Below are 20,199 nucleotides of genomic sequence, written 5' to 3' on the forward strand. Positions count from 1 at the left end.
CAAGTCAAATGTCATATTCATTCACTCCTTCAGTACACATCTACACACGAAGTATTAACTTGGAAAGTTAAGATCCCTTTCCAAATAAATAGTTTTCTTGAAATTGTTCATAATCAAAGGTAAAGTAAGTATGAAAGGTAGAAGTAAGTATGCTTGCCAGTAACAGAAATGGCTCTAGAATGCAGCCTTTCTTTTGTCCCACAAGTGAAGAATTTTCACCAGTTTCTCAGCTCCATTACATTAAAATTGCAATATTCTATCCAACTTGACATGTTCAGTGTGCTTAGATAAATTGAGATCCCTTTACAAGTATAATAATTAGCAAGTATTTGTTCAGTTTAGACCTGTTTTCCAGAATCTAGCCCATGGTATTTCATTCACCTTGTGAAGATTCACATGCAGTCCATCAGTTTTGCAAGTGGTCCTTATTCTAATGATACAACCTTTGCTTAACAGTTCTGTGTGTTGAATAATAGGTATTTAGTCTGAAGGAGAGAGGCCTTTTTGTTAATAAAACCTTGCTGCAGCAGGTTGTCTGAAAAAATCAATCTAATTTCTCCTCATGATGTGCAGAGGCAAGGGAGAAATACCTAAAGGAGCAATTGCCTTAAATCTCATGGCTGCTTTAGTATTAAGGCAATCAAATGTGAAATATCAATACGGCTGCACAGCATGAGGGACTGCATCCTGTTCTCCTGATGAATGGCAGAAGTAGAAATGAGGAATGGGGAAAAGAAAAACACTAACTGAAAATAAATTGCATACATTGCTACAGTGATATTAAATATCATTGGGCAAATTGATATCTTGCTGTGTGTCTGACTTTAATGAAACAAATCAAGATAGAATGAAACAAATTCAGCTTAATTAATTTAAAAGCATAGACGTCTCAATTCCTGAAAATTATGGCTCATCAATTCTCTTTTGGTTACATGGAGGAAAATGTGGCAAACCTCTCTCTGTGGTGGTACAATCTTTTTGTGCTAATTAAACTTTTCTGTGTAGCCCCTCTCAGTCACTGAGCTCTGCAGATTCCTACCAAGTCAGAGGAAGGGAGATCCACACATATAGAGGACACAGTTTTCAAGCTGTGCCAGGGGAGGTTTAGGCTGGATGTTAGGAAGAGGTTCTTCATAGAAAGAGAGATTGGCCATTGGAATGTGCTGCCCAGGGAGGTGGTAGAGTCACCATCACTGGAGATGTTTAGGAAGAGATTGGATGGGTTGCTTGGTGCTGTGGGTTGATTAGATGGGATGGAATGGAATGGAATGGAATGGACCAGGTTGGAAAAGGCCTTCAAGATCATCTCTTGGATGATAGGTTGGACTTGATGATCTCGAAGGTCTTTTCCAACCTGGTTCGGTTCGGTTCGGTTCGGTTCTGTTCTGTTCTGTTTTGTTTTGTTCTGTTCTGTTCTATTCTATTCTATTCTGCATTGGATAACATTAAAAATAAATAGAAATGAAGGAAATCTGACTCAACTTTGACTTGAGAGAATGTAAATGTTTTCTAACCATAACTGTTGTGTGTTTTGGAGTGTTGGTTGGTTTGGCTTGGGGGGTTTTTATTTTGGGGGTTCAGTTATTTTTTTCCCCTCAATATTCATTTAGGGATGGATGAGATTTTAGAGGTCTTGGCTTTTTAGGTATTGCATGGCAACATAGTGTTGAGCGCTCTGCTTGATTCTTGACTGTTGTGGTACAGGTCTGTCATCACTTTGGGTTTTATAAACTTGTTTAATCACCAGTACATCAGATACTTAACAAAAACCTGATTTGTTTTACCCAGGACTATATTGCAGCATTAGTGTTTGTTATTGGCAAAAGAATTAAATGTTGAGGTTTCACTGTGTGTTAGAGGAATGAACCTTCTCTCTGTCTCTGTTTATAGACCATAAAATATCTCATAAACTGTGATGTAGAGTAATAGTGTAGATTTATTGGATGGGGGTTTGAAGAAACCATTAATTTCCAGTGTGTTACAATAGAATGTAGCAGAATAAAAGAAAGGAAAACAACCCCACCAAAACCAACCAAAAGCCTACCAAGAAGCCCAACAAACACCCCACACACATTTGTTTTATTGTCTATTCTATTAAGAACTGTCGATGAAAATCCTTCTCCCAGCTGCAATGAAATGAACTTGTGTGAATTATGGGGGTTCTTTTAAAGGGCATGACATAAAAAATCACAAATATTAATTTTAGGTACATTTATACTGTTGGCAAATGACTTATCAATTGGCTATCAATGTGATTGCACTTGTTTTGCTCTAGACTCTTTTACATGTTCATTCCTGGCAAAGAGTGCCCCATGCTTAGCTTATGTAGAAATCAGCTTCACAAAGAGATTTAAATATAGATCTGTTCCATTAGCAGCCCTGTATGAAGTATGGGTTGATCTGTTTTCCATAGCAGTAGTGTACCAGTTGCACAGTGGAAATTACATTTCGTTACTAATGGTATGGTTATAAACCTGAAATTGTCCAATGCTTCTGCTCCCTGCTCAGATGTTCTCCAGAAGCTGTTGTAGTGGTGACTCATACTCTGTTTCTCTTTAAGGATTTGATACTCAATTACTAAAGCATAATAGCTGGATAGGTAAGGAATTAAAATCCTAAAATGGGTTTGAATAAATTGTAGTCCACACAACCGTGTTGGCAGATCTGCAAGCAGTGGTAAGAATCAACAGCAGTCTGGTTGCCTCTTAGACGAAGGCCGTTCAAAATAGTGTCTGAAACCAGTCTGTTAATTTGCTGTTCCTAAGCAAGGAGGTTCAGAACTCCTGCACAAGGGTATCTGGAAGGTAAAAATCAAAGAAAACTTGACATTATTTGGAAGTAAACTTGGTAAGATCACATTGTTTGAAACATAATAGTGAACTTTTCTGTGGAGATTGCATTTGTCACGGTGTAACAACAGTAACTTGATTTTGTATTCCTGCCCGGTGCTTCCGTACACACTTCACTTGTGTTACATTTCTGCAACGTGATCTGTCAGCAAATATGTAGAATTCCTTCAGGGAGCTTTTAGTGATATATTAGAACCTTTAAGATCCACTGAGAGTGTGTTTCAGCTTTTTGTTGTTGTTGCTGCTAGTAAACATTTGCTCAGATCTTTTTGAATTGGCATCCCTTGTGCAAGTATGTGATCGTAAGTGACCTGCCAATATGCAGTATATCGTGGCAGCAGTTCAAGGTTTATAGCTGTGTAAAATTTGACAGACATTAGCTTATTTGCATGAAACATTTGCAATTCATTTGAAGAAAGTGCCAGAGGAATTTGTCAACACTATTGATTTTTCTGTCAGATAGTCTACATGGGCTGGACGGAAGAACGGGAACAAGACTCCCTTCAGGATCGAATGTACACACCAAAGTTTCTAGCATTGAGGGGATCCTCCCTATATAAGTTCTTAGCACCTCCAGTAAGTATGCTTCTCATGCTTAATGTGGATAAATAGTATTAAATATCTTCATGTAAAAAAGTATGAAGCTTTCACAATGAGATACCATCCATTGAGCTAACAGGATTGCAGCTTACAGCACTGAAAAGTTCCAGGGTATGTGGTATAGAAAACAGCTGTTCATCAGATAATTGGGCATTAGAAGGAATTTCCTTACCTGGGTACTTAGAAAAATACAAGAGAAATCTGCTGGTGCTGACAGGGGCTTTTTATTTTCCTTTAGCAGAACAAGCCTGAAGCAAGGTAGTTCATTTTAAACTGAATTATCATTACAGTAAGACTGCTGAGATGTGGGGAAATATCAAAGCTTTTGCATGCTGTGGGAATGGCAATATCTCTGTCTTTAGACTTCATCCTGAAGGTAACTTTTATGCTGCTTGGAAGCACCAAAAGGAAGGTGAGAAAACAAATGAAATTGTTTGGGCAAAATACGTTAATTGGAATGTGACTGGCAGCACTAGGCAAAATTTAGCTGTTGTCTCATGCTTTGCGATTTACTTTCACAGTTCATGGTATATATAAACTGCAGTAAGCAGAGAGATCCTCTAGCCAGTGTTTAAGCCAGTACTAAGGAGTGAATAGCAGTCACATACCAGCAACAGAGAGTGTCGTGAGGAGTCAGTTAATCTGTTTATTGGGACACCTTTCTGACTGCTGTTAAGACCTGTATTGCAAGATCTAGGCTGTAGCTCTTTTCTGCCTGAGTCATGGTCTAGTTTGAGTTGGCAGGAACAAGGTCACAGGTCCAGTCCCCCCAGAGTGAGCCCGGACAGCTTCAACTAGAGCAGACTGCTCAGAGTGCTGTCCAACCTGACCTTTGACATTTCCAGGGATGGGTTATCTACCACTTCTCTGTGCATCCTCTTTCTTAGGTAGTTCAAAGCCAACTTGCAAGTCTCTGCACAAGTTATCAGTCAGTATTGATGTTTGTTTAGCAACATGTTTAAGAACACGTGAAAGACATGAGAAACGGATGTTAAGTCTGAACTGAAAGCTCTGTGTGCTTAATGTTGGTACTCTAATTCAGTGGTATGACAGTTTGGTTCTCCCATGGGTATTACTTGGAGTTTGGCTTTTGTTGGTGGATATTTTTCAGGATCAGATTGAAATGTCAGATTGTGTTGGCAAGCATCTTTGATTCAAAAGCAGTTCTCCTGTCTTTGGCAGACCTACCCAAACATGTGCTGCCCATCACATAAAGTCATCTTCATTCTAGATGCTAGATAGAGGCAGAAACAATGCTGAGAGCTCCTATTCAGTATAAAAGAGGATGATTACTCATTGGTAAGCACTATGGGAGGAACCACAAGCCTCTTTACTAAGGACTCAGTCATAAGTTTTCAGGAGTATTATGTTGGTGGTGGGTAAATGGGGGATAGGTGATGATTAATAGGTGTGGGAGGAACATGTTTGTAATAGGGTTGTGAACCATGATGATGTGAATGAGGACAGTTAGCAAGCTGTTGCTGTATGAGACAAGCCACTGATCTTTGAAGTCTTTATAGGTCTCATTTCAGCTGAGCTGGAAACACCACATGATTTTGTTTTGCCAGATTCTGGTTCTTACTCTAAAACAGAAAGACAGCTCAAATGTAGAGAAAAATGCTTTCTCTCTTTGGAGTAGGAGGGAAGCAGAGTGACAAACATGCTTTGTAAAGGACAGACAGAGGAACAGCACCTATAGAGCTACCTTAAAACATGAACTGTATGAAATATTTGCACACTTACATACCCAGCAAAACTGTCTTCTTATCAAAGGCTGCAGTAGGCCTTTTCTAGGAGCACTTCTAAAATCCTGTTTTAGAGCAGGATTTTTACCCAGAGAGTTGTGTTTGCTGTTCTGCAGGTGTACCTGTTCATCTCCTCCAGGGACCACAGAAGACTAATGCCACGGTTTCAGAGCTGCTATTTGTGAAACGTGCAAAGTGTAGTTGCAAGAAGAAAAACGTTTTTAATTGTGTTTGCAGTGTGAGCCCCTTGAATTAAGTTGTTTTCTGTTGCTGCCAACTTTTTAACCAGAAAATCAAATGCGAGTATTTTCGTGGGCCCTGCCAAAGTCTAGCACATTAAGGAAGTGTGTGTTTGAACAGCATGTATCTTATTTTATCTGTTTGATCAATATCTGCTCTCCATGCTCAGACAAATGAGCAATTCTAACATATCCTATTTGCATTTTGAAAGCTTTAAAGAAAATGACCTTTTTTTTTTCCTCTCTCTTCCCCCCCCTTCCCCCCAATTATTTCTGGGTACATTTTCTCCTTTAAATTATTAACTGTGTCAGGTCTGGTGGGCTTATACTTGCAAATTTCAGGTAGAATGGACTTGAATTGGGAAAAAGATGCTGACACCTTTTTTTCTTTCCTTGCTACCCAAGCTTTTAAATTAAGACATTAAAGGTAAACAGGATAAGCAGTTTCTATGGATGTCTTAATTCTACAGTTGCTTTTGCTTTGCTCATATCTTTCATAGAAATAGTTGTATTTTCACCTGAAAAGATGTCCCTTTACAAGTACAACCTAAAGCAGATAACTAAAGTAAAGAGGGGAGCTCTGATTAAGTTTTTTTTTCCCCTCAAAGCATGGAGCCTGCAGTAAACTTTTAAGCATAGCTCTGAGTGGCTTTGTGCTTCAGCAGCAATAGGAACTACTTTTTCTCATGGGGCAATATGGCTATAGCTTGTGTGGCTGGTGTTCTGTGTTCAGTGGAGCTAGCTGTAGCAAGACTCCTCTCCCCATTTCCCTATTCATGGTGATAAAGTGATTGTATTTTATTTGTTTTTAATCTGCAGTAGAAAGAGCAGCTTCTTTTAATTCCCCTTTCTTTCTTCACCTGAAAAAGGCATTATAGAATAGAATAGAATAGAATAGAATAGAACAGAATAGAATAGAATAGACCAAGACAAAGACCAGACCAGGTTGGAAGAGACCTTCAAGATCATAGCATCCAACCCATCATCCAACACCACCTAATCAACTAAACCATGCAACCAAGCACCCTATCAATTCTCCTCCTAAACACCGCCAGTGATGGAGACTCCACCACCTCCCTGGGCAGCACATTCCAATGGCCAATCACTCTCTCAGTGTAGAATTTCTTCTTAACATCCAGTCTGAACCTCCCCTGGCGCAGCTTCAGACTGTGTCCTCATGTTCTGGTGCTGGTTGCCTGGGAGAAGAGACCAGCCCCCACCTGTCTACAACCTCCTTTCAGGTAGTTGTAGAGAGCAATAAGGTCTCCCCTGATTTTACATGTTGCTCATCACATCTCTGAATAGCTTCTTAAAACTTAGACTTCAAGATTGTATGTTTCCAGTATTTCTTTACTTCCTCATTCAATATCAAACAGTTGGCTGAGTCTCAGTATTTAGTCTTAGAAATATGGTTTAATACCATTCTATGGTTTAATACCATTCTTCAAATAAGGCAGTGACAACAGAGTTTGGCTGCAGATAAGTAAAATGCTAGTACAAGAGGAACTGCAACGCTGAACTTTTGAACTTCTCATTCTTGGCTGTGGTTTCCTCAAAGGATTTCCAATTATATCAGAGGTTATGTCTGAAAATCAATTAGAGAGAGAATTTTCTCATGCCACACCAAAATAATTTTGATCAAGGAAGTTTTATACCAAGGCATCCAAACCCATAGATGCTTCTCAGCCATGTTGTGTCTGTTAATGATGGCTTCTTCTCCAGATAATAAAGAAGTTGATCTTATATAATAGGGTTTTTTTTGTATGCTATGAATAGCATTTTATGATATATTATTCAAAGAACTTTATATTCCTTAGTCTTCATCAACTTCTTCATCTTGCCTAACAATTGTAATGATACAGCTGTATTCCTTTGGAGCTGGGCCACTGTTCAATTCTTCTTACCAATAAGTCTATTTTTTCTTTCATATATAGTCCCAATTTTCATCCTATTTTTTGTGTTCTTCTGTCTTTTGAGACTGTGAATAATTCTCCTTTCTCACAGTTGCCTTGGAAAGTTATTTTTAGATCACTGTGATATTGCCTTGACTCTTCCCTTAGTGAATATATTCATCTATCCTTTTCTGTCTTACTTAAGGCTTAACCCTTACTCTTGCTTGGTTTTACTGAGCTCATTTATCTACACAATTTTTTTGGCCTAAAATAGCTATTTAAAATTAGTAGTTAAAAGCATTTGTCAAATCTTAGCACAAGGAGGAGAAATTTATTACTCCTGAAATGTTTGTTGGAATTTAGGAGTAGATTAATCTTGGTAAGAAAGTTGTTTCTTGTAATTTTTAACTCCTGGATTTCCAGGCATGTAGGTTAAGTGTGTAGGACCTTGCAAGGTTGGAGACTTGAGGAGATTTGCAAACAATGCAAGTGACTGGGAGCAAATTGTGGCATGCGGTTAAAAGGAGGGGAATAGTGAGAAACATGCCCTCTTGTAGTCAGGGCCCTTTGAGGGTGAATTTGAGGGCTGCATCCTTTCAGGATCTAAATGCAGCCCTCACCAGTTCCCAAGGGAAGACTTATTCAGCATAGATCAGCCTGGAAGCAAAGACACTATGTTGATTTGCCTTTGGAATGTGCTGCCCAGGGAGCTGCTGGAGTCACCATCACTGGAGGTGTTTAGGAAGAGACTGGATGGGGTGCTTGGTGCCATGGTTTAGTTGATTAGATAGTGTTGGGTTATAGGTTGGACTCGATGATCTCGAAGGTCTTTTTCAACCTGGTTAATTCTATTCTAGTCTAGTCTAGTCCATTCTATTTGCTAGTCTAGTCCATTCTATTCTCTAGTCTAGTCCATTCTATTCTCTAGTCTAGTCCATTCTATTCTCTAGTCTAGTCCATTCTATTCTCTAGTCTAGTCCATTCTATTTGCTAGTCTAGTCCATTCTATTTGCTAGTCTAGTCCATTCTATTTGCTAGTCTAGTCCATTCTATTTGCTAGTCTAGTCCATTCTATTCTCTAGTCTAGTCCATTCTATTTGCTAGTCTAGTCCATTCTATTTGCTAGTCTAGTCCATTCTATTCTCTAGTCTAGTCCATTCTATTTGCTAGTCTAGTCCATTCTATTCTCTAGTCTAGTCTATTCTATTTGCTAGTCTAGTCCGTTCTATTCTCTAGTCTAGTCCGTTCTATTCGCTAGTCTAGTCCGTTCTATTCGCTAGTCTAGTCCATTCTATTCGCTAGTCTAGTCCATTCTATTTGCTAGTCTAGTCCATTCTATTTGCTAGTCTAGTCCATTCTATTTGCTAGTCTAGTCCATTCTATTTGCTAGTCTAGTCCATTCTATTCTCTAGTCTAGTCCATTCTATTCTCTAGTCTAGTCCATTCTATTCGCTAGTCTAGTCCATTCTATTCTCTAGTCTAGTCCATTCTATTTGCTAGTCTAGTCCATTCTATTTGCTAGTCTAGTCCATTCTATTTGCTAGTCTAGTCCATTCTATTCTCTAGTCTAGTCCATTCTATTCTCTAGTCTAGTCCATTCTATTTGCTAGTCTAGTCCATTCTATTCGCTAGTCTAGTCCATTCTATTCTCTAGTCTAGTCCATTCTATTTGCTAGTCTAGTCCATTCTATTCTCTAGTCTAGTCCATTCTATTCTCTAGTCTAGTCCATTCTATTCGCTAGTCTAGTCCGTTCTATTCGCTAGTCTAGTCCGTTCTATTCGCTAGTCTAGTCCGTTCTATTCGCTAGTCTAGTCCGTTCTATTTGCTAGTCTAGTCCGTTCTATTTGCTAGTCTAGTCCGTTCTATTTGCTAGTCTAGTCCGTTCTATTTGCTAGTCTAGTCCGTTCTATTTGCTAGTCTAGTCCGTTCTATTTGCTAGTCTAGTCCGTTCTCTATTCTATTCTGTTCTCTATTCTATTCTGTTCTATGAGGTAAGCACAAGGAAACAGGTAGGACATCTGACCAATGCCTCGATGGAACAGTAGCTACTGTTCTGAGACAGAGCTTGATCTTTCTGTATATGCTATACTGGATCTGAATGGTTTAGGGATGGACTTAGTTATTTATTTTTTCTTAGAAATAAGCTTTGTTCTTGAAATCAAAATAACTTTCATTCTTTTCCTGTTTGTTTTTTTTTTTCTTCCAAGGTCACAACCTGGGATTGGACACGAGCTGAGAAAACGTTTTCGGTTTATGAGATAATGTGCAAAATTCTCAAGGTATGCTAAGAAAGTATAAAATAAATTACCACTTTGTCAGACCAGTTGACAAGCCATGAGCTTAACACTGCTGCTGGAAACTGCATGTTGCCAACTAGCAGAAAGAGATCCATTTCTTTCCCTTTGAAATCAGTATCAGAAGTCCTGGTGTCAGTAGATAGAGATCCAAACCAGCAGGCATGGCAAAACTGGGAATAAACTGATTTTGACTAGGAAGCTATTTCTTTGTAATGCTGTGTGGATGTTATAGCTTTACTTTAATGTCACATTTATCCAGCATAACATTTATTTTCTCTGAGAAGCTAAAAAAAATGATGATCAGTTTGTTTGATGTCAAATATGTTGATGCAACTCTTCAGTGGCTGCAGTGTGAGATTGCTCTAGGACTGAAAGCAAAGTCCTTAAAATGTGCAATACTCTTCTGGAATCTTTTTGTCTTATTTCTTCCATTTTCTTTAGTTTCCCTTAACTGTAATAAATGGGAGGAGGTAATGAAATATATTAATACAACGTTAAAGCTATGGGGAGAAAAATTAATAAGGTCATTGTTGTGCACTATATTTAATAATTAATTGGAAAGTCATTCAGAATTTTTATGTCTTAAAACCAGTTTTCCAGCTTTTCTCAACCTATAACATGAGGGGAGGAAAAGGGGATAAAAATCTGAAAATGACCTCTTTCCATTCAGCTGAAGTGCTCCCCTGTATGTGTTGGTTTGGGGAGTGTTGAGACAAAATTGGGTTAACTGTAATCTGGTCTTGTCTGGAGCTTTATCTGGGCACAGATAGACTAGTATCAAGAGGTATGAAAAGTCATATTTTAGGAGAGTGTTTCCCCTTGGGAAGATATTACATGGACATAGAAGTTGCATTTCCCAGTGCCCAGTGTTTGTAGTTCACATAGGCACGCTCTACTCTACTTTCCTTGGGGAGGCAGCTCTTGGATGGGAAAGCTCAATACATTTCAGAAGCTTTTTACATCAGAGACTTCAAAAATAAGAAACCAAATCTATAATCTGGGGAAAAAAAAAAGCAAACAAACATTAAGCACCAAGGTTACACTAATTTGAAAAGTAAGCCCTTGGAGCCAGGGCAACTTTTCCTTCTGGCTTACCCAAAAGTTTTTACTTTACTGTTTGAATAGGCAGAGAATATGTGTCGTATAGTTTTGTCTAATTTAAAGGTCTTTCTCCTTTTCCTTTCTTCTACCATTATCCTGTGTTGATGCTCTTCTCATTCACTCATTTTAGCCATTTTTATTTGTTTGCCTCTTCTCTTTTATCCCCTGTTCTTGTATTACCAATGCAGGGATTTATTTGTTTTCTCTCTTTTCAGCTCTGTAGCAAAGGTTAGTTACAGCCACAAAGCAGTAAAACCTAAACCAATGTCTTCCTGCCACTTGTGTGTGAAAACAGTAAAGAGTGCAAAGATGGAGGGTTTGGTTTTTTCCTTATCAACAGCTCTCCAACCTGTCTGAAAAGAGGTGTAGCTCCTCCATTCTCAATCCATATTAACAGAGGACATTCCAGCAGAGAGGCAATTTCAGTTTAAGTGGTAGAGGAATGTCATTTATGTGTTTCTTTATCATGTTATTCACGTTCAGTTATTCCTTTAAACGTGGTCAAGCTTATAAAGTGGTGAAATGTTTCAAGTGAGTTCTTGGGCTTAAACCTGTAAATAATAGAAAAGGGAAGTAGAAAAAATAAGTAATCATTGAAATGAAATTACAGCTTCTAGTATTGGAGTATTAATCTTCACCTTACTCTAGTTTCCTACACCAGGTACTACAGGACTTCATTGTGTTTTCACTAAAGCAAGTAAACCCATTACTATTACTACACTGAAGCTCTGTAAACATGCAAGATTTTGTTCAGGTTTTATGTCAGCATCATAAATATCTCCATTTTAACAGTGTGTGTTTCCAGACACACATGTTCAAGCCCCATGGGTATTACTGAAGCAGAAGGAGCTTAACAGTTACTCTGGTGCTTTGTGATCGCCTTCAATCTTCTTGCCTTCAATAGTACCACACGTGGTACTTTTATTCTAGATGTGTTTTACCTGGAGAATGAGTTGAATGGCAAAAAGGGCAGGCTAACAGGGTTTTAAATGATTGTATTCTCAGGGATTGATGGATAGCATGATAGCTCAGGAGATGTAATGAAAGAAAAAAAATGAAGAAAAGAAACCTGGGCTCTTCTACCACAGTGTTTTCCTTCTCCTGCACTTCCTTCTCTTCCATGGCAGAGGCTGAGTTCAGGTCATTCTTTCCAGGAAAATTGAGAAGATAGAATTATTCTGTATTTCTCCTTCAGAAGAGACAATCTCATGTTGTGCAGAGATAAATCCAGGAAGATAGCAATGCCTCCTTGGAAGACAGTATCATCACTCAGTATCTCTTAACTGGGTTTAGTTCCATGTTTTCAGCTAACCTCAAATTGTTCAGTCTACACATTCACTAGGAGTAAATCTCATGGAACATGGGGAGGGACTGTTTAGAAGGGCTTGTAGTGATAGGATCAGGGGCAATGATTTTAAACTCGAGTAGGGTAGATTTAGGTTGGACAAAAGGAGGAAGTTCTTTACAATGAGAGTGGTGAAATACTGTAACAGGTTGCCCAGGGATGTGATTGAGGCTCTGTCCCTGGATACACTCAAGATCAGACTTGATGTGGCCCTGGGCAGCCTGCTCTAGTTGGAGGTGTCCCCGCTGACTGCAGGGCATTGAACAAGGTGACCTTTAAGAGTCCCTTCCAACTGGATGCAATCTGTGAATCTGTGAGACATTCCCAGAGTGTTTGCCTTGCTTACTGAAGTTATTAATGTTCTTCAGCTTCATCCAAGCATCTCCTTTTAATGGTGATTAAATGCTTCCTGTACTTCTCTCACCTGCCTTGTAACTTCAGTGTGTCATGCAAAGAATATTTGGGGATTTGCAAGAAAACCCACACTTTGTTCAACATAAAACAGGAAGCATATTCAGGTGTCAGATCAGCTGTGAAATGAAATGTGAGGATCATTGTGAAAGGCAGGCTGTGCCAGCAACGTGTCAGGGTGGTGAATCACTGATGTTTATAGCTGGTATCATTTACATCAGTGCAGCTATAATTTTCTCACTATATTAATCAGGAGCATCATGGTGTCTCAGAAGACTTGTATTTCATTCCTTATTTAGCTGCCAGCGTGTGTAAAATCCTCAAAAGCAGTTATGTTAATTTTCCCCACTAAAATTTCCTGTAATTTTGAGCTCCCATTTCCAATAAGTCAAGTGTGGGAAAAGGATGATATAAAAAGCATGGGGGGGGGGAAACCTACTTAAAATGTTTATATAGTCAGATAAAGTTTAAAATTAATGCCAGTAGACACATAAACATATAAAGTGCAGGTACAGAACATATTTCAAGGTCTATCATTAATATAGTTTGCTCAGTGGCTGAGACTTGCATCTTGATGTCTTGCTTCCACTCAAGTACGTCACATATACTCAAAGCTGCTTGGGAAGCAAAAGGAGTGCATCCCTTTTGTGAAGAGGTTAATGCTGCATCCAGGGAATATCAATTTTTTCAGCCAGGGTTGAACCAGGTGACAGTCCTTGGAAAAAGTGCTAAACTTTTGAGTGTCCCAGTTCTGAACAGTGGAAGTACTTTTCAGTCCTTGTTTTGCCTCCTGTTGTAATGCTTTTGAAGAAAAGAGAGTCTGTCCCCACCCACTCTGCATAGAATTACAGGTGTCTTGTAAGATTAGGGAATAGTAATTACAAATGATCTCCATGTCCACTGCCATTAAGACCATCATTAAGTTGGCTCCAGTGATACAATAAAGAACACTTTTAGGTGTTCAGTACTAAAATACTTCTGATGAGAGCATTGAATCTCCATCACTGGATTCCTCATAAGCTGATGTGTAGCTGCTCCTGCCTTGCACAGATATATACTACAGATGACCACACCTCTGTCCCAGCAATCCATCTATGCTTTTTGTGATGTCAGTCCATTTCTCTTCAATGTGGACAAAGTGATAGAGTCTCCAGTCTGTGCTGTGTTCATTTGGACAAGTTTAATAGGCCCTGTGTGTTAAAGATGCTGATGTTCCTGTAATTGTGCAACACCATCTAAGAGTCTTTTTTGAGAGCAAAGTGGCAGTGTTATTGGAAGTGTGGCAGTGTTATTGGATGTATGACAGTTGCTACTGTATAAGGACTTGCTAAATTTGATTCAGAAACAGAAAGGCAAAAAAAGTTTTTGAATGTAAAGTTAGTCAGTAAGGGTTTTTTTTCTGTTTCCCTTTAACTATAGAGAGATTACATTCTTAATTTAAAGGGGAAAAAAACCCACACAGAACCTTTTGAGAAGTTTAATGCAATATTTGATAGTATAAGCTGTCACATTTGGAGGGGAAAAAAAAAAATGAGACAATTATGTTTGGCTCAAGCTGCCAATCTCAAAGTCTGCTCCTTCTTCCTGGAAAAAATAAGAAGATCAAGACACAGAGGAACAGAAAAAGAATATCAGTTACAGACAATATATGTTTAAATGACTCCTGCAGCCTCTCTGTTGGTTGGAGGCATCAGCTTTTCCTGCTTCTAAGAAATTGCTTTTTTTGCTGCCTGTCTAGTGATGAGACTGACAGTGATGTTGAAACATCCTTGAAAGGCAAAGCCAAATTCAACTTTTAACATAAGGCACAAGCAATGAGGAAAATGAAGTAAAGTGTGAGAGATAAAATACTCCATGAGGATAGTCAGGGAAGAGAAGGACATATCTCACACCCCAGCTGCTCCAGATTTATCCAAACTTTGAGGTTTCCTTTCATTGACTTTAGACCAGTCAGGGCATTTCTCAGGATTGGAGTGATGCACTATTTCAGTATTTTATCCACAAATATGTTCTGATGCAGCAGTTTGAGTAATTTATATGTATCATGGTTCTCTAATGTATCAATTTTCTCTTTGTGGTCACATTCTTGAAGTACTTAAGATTTTATTTCCCCCCCCCCGGCGCTCTCTCTCTGAGTATTGCAATAATTAATTTTAGCATAAGATCTGGCAGTTTCATTACATAAAGAACTTCAGACCACAGGCTTTCACGAAACAATGCTCCTGGTATTGTTTCACTGGATCCCTGTGTCCAATTCCTTACACGGAACAAACTGTTTCTGTCTCAGTGACAACTATTCAAAGCTTCCTTTGCATCCTCTTCACGGCGGAGGTCTACATATTGCTTGGTATCGACAGCCAGAAGCCAACACTGAAAACAGAAGCATTCATTTCCAATGGTTTTGGGTGGTTTGATGATAGGATCTTCTTTTCCCTAGGCACTTTTGAATTTTTTCATGATTAGCAAGTATATGGAAAGGATTACTATTTTTTTTTTTGCACATTTGCTGATGCAGATTTGCTGACATATTGGTACCCACCAAAAATGCTTTCACTATGCTACCCTCATCTATTCTCAGTCTGCCATAATGTATTGACAAGCTATTGAAGTAAGAAACTCAGTTGGGGGGGGGAAAAAGTGCTTTATTTCAGAGAGAGAGGCTGCAGTCGTCCCTGGAGGTGTTTAAGACCAGGCTGGATGAGGCTCTGGCCAGCCTGATCTAGTGTGGGGTGTCCCTGCCCATGGCAGCGGGGTTGGAACTAGATGATCCTTGTGGTCCCTTCCAACCCTGACTGATACTATGATACTATGAAGTAACGTTTATATTATAAAGAAAAATAGTTGTGGTGGATAACTTTCCAGCTTTTTATGTAATCAGCTTCAATTCTTATCCTCCCAATGTTTGTGTCCTTCATGAAGGCTTTTGAAAGACTTAAGAGCAGGCTGGATGAGGCTCTGTCCAGCCTGATCTAGTGTGGGGTGTCCCTGTCCATGGCAGGGGGTTGGAACTAGATGATCCTTGTGGTCCCTTCCAACCCTGAATGAAAGTATGAAACTATGAAACTTTTTCTTACCTTTAAAACAAATGCATCTAGAGTTAAAAAAGAAAACCAAACAAAACAAGAGCAAACCAAAACAACAACCCAGGCCCATAAAAATTGCACCATGTGAGAACTGTAAGAACTCCTCTTCAACACAATTTCGCTGCCCACTTCTGGTTTTGAGTGCTTTTTTATCTTCTTGAAGAGGCACACAGCCTCTTGAAGGAGAAACAGTGTAGCCTGTTCTCCTTTCCCAAGGCTAGTAGCATAACATCCCCTTACAGCTAGGAAAGATAGGAAATGTTCTTCTCTTCCAATATGGCATGGGGATGGAGCATATTCAGAATGAAATCTTCAAGACAGTTTTTGCCCCAAACATCTGGGGCCCACAATTTAAGAAGGACATTGAGACTCTTGAACATGTCCAGAGAAGAGCACAAGTCCTACGAGGAGAGGCTGAGGGAGCTGGGGTTGTTTAGCCTGGAGAAGAGGAGGCTCAGGGGAGACCTTCTTGCTGTCTACAACTACCTGAAGGGTGGTTGTAGCCAGGAAGGGGTTGGTCTCTTCTCCCAGGCAACCAGCACCAGAACAAGAGGACACAGTCTCAAACTGCACCAGGGCAGGTGAAGAGAAAGTTCTTCATGGAGAGAGTTGTTAGCTGTTGGAATGTGCTGCCCAGGGAGTGGTGGAGTCCCCATCCCTGGAGGTGTTCCAGAGGGGACTGGATGTGGCACTTGATGCCATGGTTTAGTAGTCATGAGGCGTTGGGTGACAGGTTGGACTTGATGATCTTTAAGGTCTTGTCCAACCTTATTGATTCTATGATCAACATTTTTGAGTAGATCTTAACCTGTTGGGTTGTTTTTTCTTTTCAAGAGTGGCAAAATTTTCCTCCCATCCCCAAAGCATTCATTGCTGAGGCCCCAGGGCTGCCTGGGTGGTTCTTTGGTTTTAGCATGGACCAAACTATTTAATTCTTCTTCCTAATTTATTTCTCAGAGCTGATGCAGCTGTTTTAACTGTAATGTGAAACTAAAAAATATCCTCAGGCAGGCAACTAACGTGGGGGGGGGAAAAAACAACCCAGCTACAGTTGTTTAAATTTCAGAAAGCTGTAAACAAGGGCTGAGAATTAAAAGTCAGGATCACTTTTTAGCATTGCTATCTATTATCATTATGTTTACCCTTCTGAGATCTGTTCTTAAACTCAATTTCCAGCAAATAAAACACCTCAAAGTTTGGACAGCTACACAACCTTAATAAGTCTCCAAAGACATGTTCAGCACAGTTATTTTTTTTTTAACCTCTGTAATTACATTGGTCTCTTATTTCTCTTTAGCAGAAAATATCCACCAGTGCTCCTCTGGAATGTATGAGAATAATTTCCTTCCCCAGATAGATCAGTCTGGTTTATAGAATAGAATTAACTAGGTTGGAAATGACCTCATCAAGTCCAACCTATCACCCAACACCATCTTATCAGCTAAACCATGGCACCAAGTGCCTCATCCAGTCTCCTCTTCAACATCTGCTGGGATTGTTTAGCCTGGAGAAGAGGAGGCTCAGGGGGTGACCTCATTGCCCTCTACAACTACCTGAGGGGTGGTTGTGGCCGGGAGGGGGTTGGTCTCTTCTCCCAGGCAACCAGCACCAGAACAAGAGGACACAGTCTCAAGCTGCGCCAGGGGAGGTTTAGACTCGAGGTGAGAAGGAAGTTCTTCACTGAGCGAGTCATTCGGCATTGGAACGGGTTGCCCAGGGAGGTGGTGGAGTCATCGACCCTGGAGGCGTTCAAGATGAGATTGGACATGGCACTTGGTGCCATGGTCTAGTCATGGGGTTGGTGTTGATAGGTTGGACTCAATGATCCTCGAGGTCCTTTCCAACCTAAGTTATACTGTGATACTGTGATCTCCAGTGATGGTGACTCCACCACCTCCCTGGGCAGCACATTGCAATGGCCAGTCTCTCTTTCTGTATAGAACTTCTTCCTAACCTCCAGCCTAAACCTCCCTTGGTGCAGTTTGAGACTGTGTCCTCTTGTTCTGGTGCTGGTTGCCTGGGAGAAGAGACCAACCCCTACCTGTCTACAACCTCCCTTCAGGTAGTTGTAGACAGCAATAAGGTCTCCCCTGAGCCTCCTCTTCTCCAGGCTAAGCAACCCCAGCTCCCTCAGCCTCTCCTCACACAGGGCTGTGCTCCAGACCTCTCCCCAGCTTTGTTGCCCTTCTCTGGCCACCTTCCAGCAACTTAACAAAGTTTTGCAAATTCTCCTCCTATGACATAGAAATAAGCACATTTCTGAGTGGAGGTCATTAAGCACTAGGCACAATTATGGTACTGACTGAGGCGAAACCTGTGTTCAGACGACGCTCGTTCTGAGTCAGATGAGGGTCTTTGAAACCGCATCATCTTTTAATTAGGCAGAATAGGAAATTAATTTTCCTATTCAGGCTGGATAGGAAAGTAATTCAAGCTCACTGCTGGACTTAATAGGTTACAGGGAATGAACATTTCTATTTTCTGTCAAGCAATCAGACGGATCTTTTAAATGGAACTTTAATTGAAACCAAAATTTGTGCTGCAATTAGAACTATTTGTCCCCTCGAGAAAAGTTTTGTGGTTTGCTTTGTGGTTTTGGCTTGGGTTTTTTTTTTCCCCTTCAGTTTGGACATGGAAAAATACTCTGTCCAGTTTTTGTTTAGCTGGCATTCCGTGCTTGTTTAAATACATATAGATACAGATGCAGTTTCAGCATTTTTCTTATGTTTTTTTAACATTCAAATCCAAGGGTCTAAATAAGATGAGATATATACAGGCACATGCATGCCTGAATGGGTCAGGGTGGGGGTTTTTTTCTTGATGACTTGATTGATTGGGATATGCTGGAGAAGCAGTACCTTTTTCTTTCTCTCTGGAGTGAATCTGTTCCCTGCTGCCTGCAAATGCTATTAAAAACATCTCCATAGCAACTAATGGCGATGCTCCAGAGAAGTGTTCCCAAAGTTTCAGATAAAGAAGTAGATCATTAGAACCCCTTGGAAAGGAGGAATCTCTGTATGTGTAGGTAGAGATGATAAGGGGAACACAAACAGTAAGATAATCAGGGCGCTGATACCAGGAAGTGTAAAGGCATGAAGTGATTAGTTTTTACAGTCACCTTGGGGTTATTACTCTTGAGCTGATGGGAGAATGCATTTTGTCTTCAGGTAATTTATTTGCTAGATTTGAATCCTGCCTATGATAGGACAGATTTTGCAGGACTATCATTCTGTGATTAAATTAATCACCAAAGAAAACAAGTTTTGTTTGTTCTCTCATCAGTGTATTAAAACGTGTAATGATTAGTAACACATTTATATTTACCTTGTTAGAACAGCTGAAATAAAATGATCTTAAAAGTCAAGGTGTATTTGGGGTTTTTTAGATATGCAGCTCCAATTAGGATGGTTTTGAACATCTTGAATTGTTCCTATCAAAACCTACTTGTCAGTGTCACTGATATTTGTTGTTCTACTGCCAAGTTTCTCTGTATGTTACATATAACTTTGTGCTCAACCAGACTTCCACACAGTTCTTGAGCACCACCTGGATGAAAGTCATGCCATGAGCATGAAACTGGTAGACTTAGCTTTGTTTTCTGTTGCATGGACCTTTGTAGAATAGAACTCAACTCTCACCAGCTAGAGTAGTTGTTGAGGGTCTCTTGGCATCTTAGCAGATTTAATTAATAGCCAAAGTATGAGTATTTAATGCATTCATCATACTTAAAATCAAAAGACACAGGTAATAAAAGAGGAGCAGTGCTGCTTCTGGAGAGGGCAGTCTTTCAGGAGAAAAGATTACCTCTGCAGAAGAGAAGGGGATGCCACTGCTTAGTGATAAAGCATCATTCTGCCTTAATTTGAAAGGACCTGCCTAATGAGCCATGAATGGTTCCCTTAGACAAATTTATTACTTGCACTTAATATGGATATCATTATTAATTAGGCAAGCAGGAGTCATACCATCCTGTCAGCAGAGATGCTGGATTACCCTGAAGCTGGGTGCAAGCCAAGGACTTTCCTCACAGCCCATCCTTCAGCAGGGCTGGTTTCTTTCCAGTGGGGAATTTGCATAGTGCTACAAGTTTTGTGGCTGTTCATCTTCAGAGAACCTGTAGTCGTTCACACTGAGCACATCAGGGGCAAATGGTACAGCTAATCAGTAGCAGTATGAAAGAAAAAATCAACATGACATGGGGTCATGTCCATCATTGGCTAGTAAGTGACTATAAAAATACAGGGTGATAGCTGATTCTTAAATGAGAAGAACAACAATTCATATCTTAGCTGAAATAATTACTTGGTTGAAATTCACTAATTGAGATGAAAACATGTTTTTCTTTTAAATGCCTGACAAATTCAGCTTACATTTGCAGAGACTTTTGGACGATACAGACTTTGGTTCCTAAGGGGGGAAAAAAACCCACAAATGTTTTAAGTTCCTACCATTACAAGGACATTTGGATAACTACATTTTAGCTTTGCCTGTATATCTTTTTTTTTCCTGCAGTCACCCATTGCATGTGGTTAGATTTATAAACCTGGAATACATATTGCCCTGTTTAAAATGCCTGAGGCCAAGTGAAAAACTAAAGGAAGACCTTGGAGCAAAAAGGAGTAGAAGCAGTACTAAA

At 39.8% G+C, this 20,199-nt stretch overlaps 1 protein-coding gene across 6 annotated transcripts in view; it reads left to right on the forward strand.

The window, feature by feature from the left end:
- Positions 1-20,199, forward strand: part of SNTG1 (syntrophin gamma 1) — a 273,334-nt gene that overhangs the window by 230,754 nt on the left and 22,381 nt on the right. For all 6 annotated transcript variants that reach the window (XM_068158802.1, XM_068158799.1, XM_068158804.1 and 3 more), the window contains 2 exons: positions 3,309-3,425; positions 9,534-9,605. In XM_068158802.1, coding sequence (XP_068014903.1) covers positions 3,309-3,425; positions 9,534-9,605 — 189 coding nt within the window. The remainder of the gene's footprint in view (positions 1-3,308; positions 3,426-9,533; positions 9,606-20,199) is intronic.

Source organism: Melanerpes formicivorus, unplaced genomic scaffold (assembly GCF_026170545.1).
Source record: "Melanerpes formicivorus ecotype bairdi unplaced genomic scaffold, bMelFor1.0.p_v2 SCAF_42, whole genome shotgun sequence".
NCBI classification, from domain to species: domain Eukaryota; kingdom Metazoa; phylum Chordata; class Aves; order Piciformes; family Picidae; genus Melanerpes; species Melanerpes formicivorus.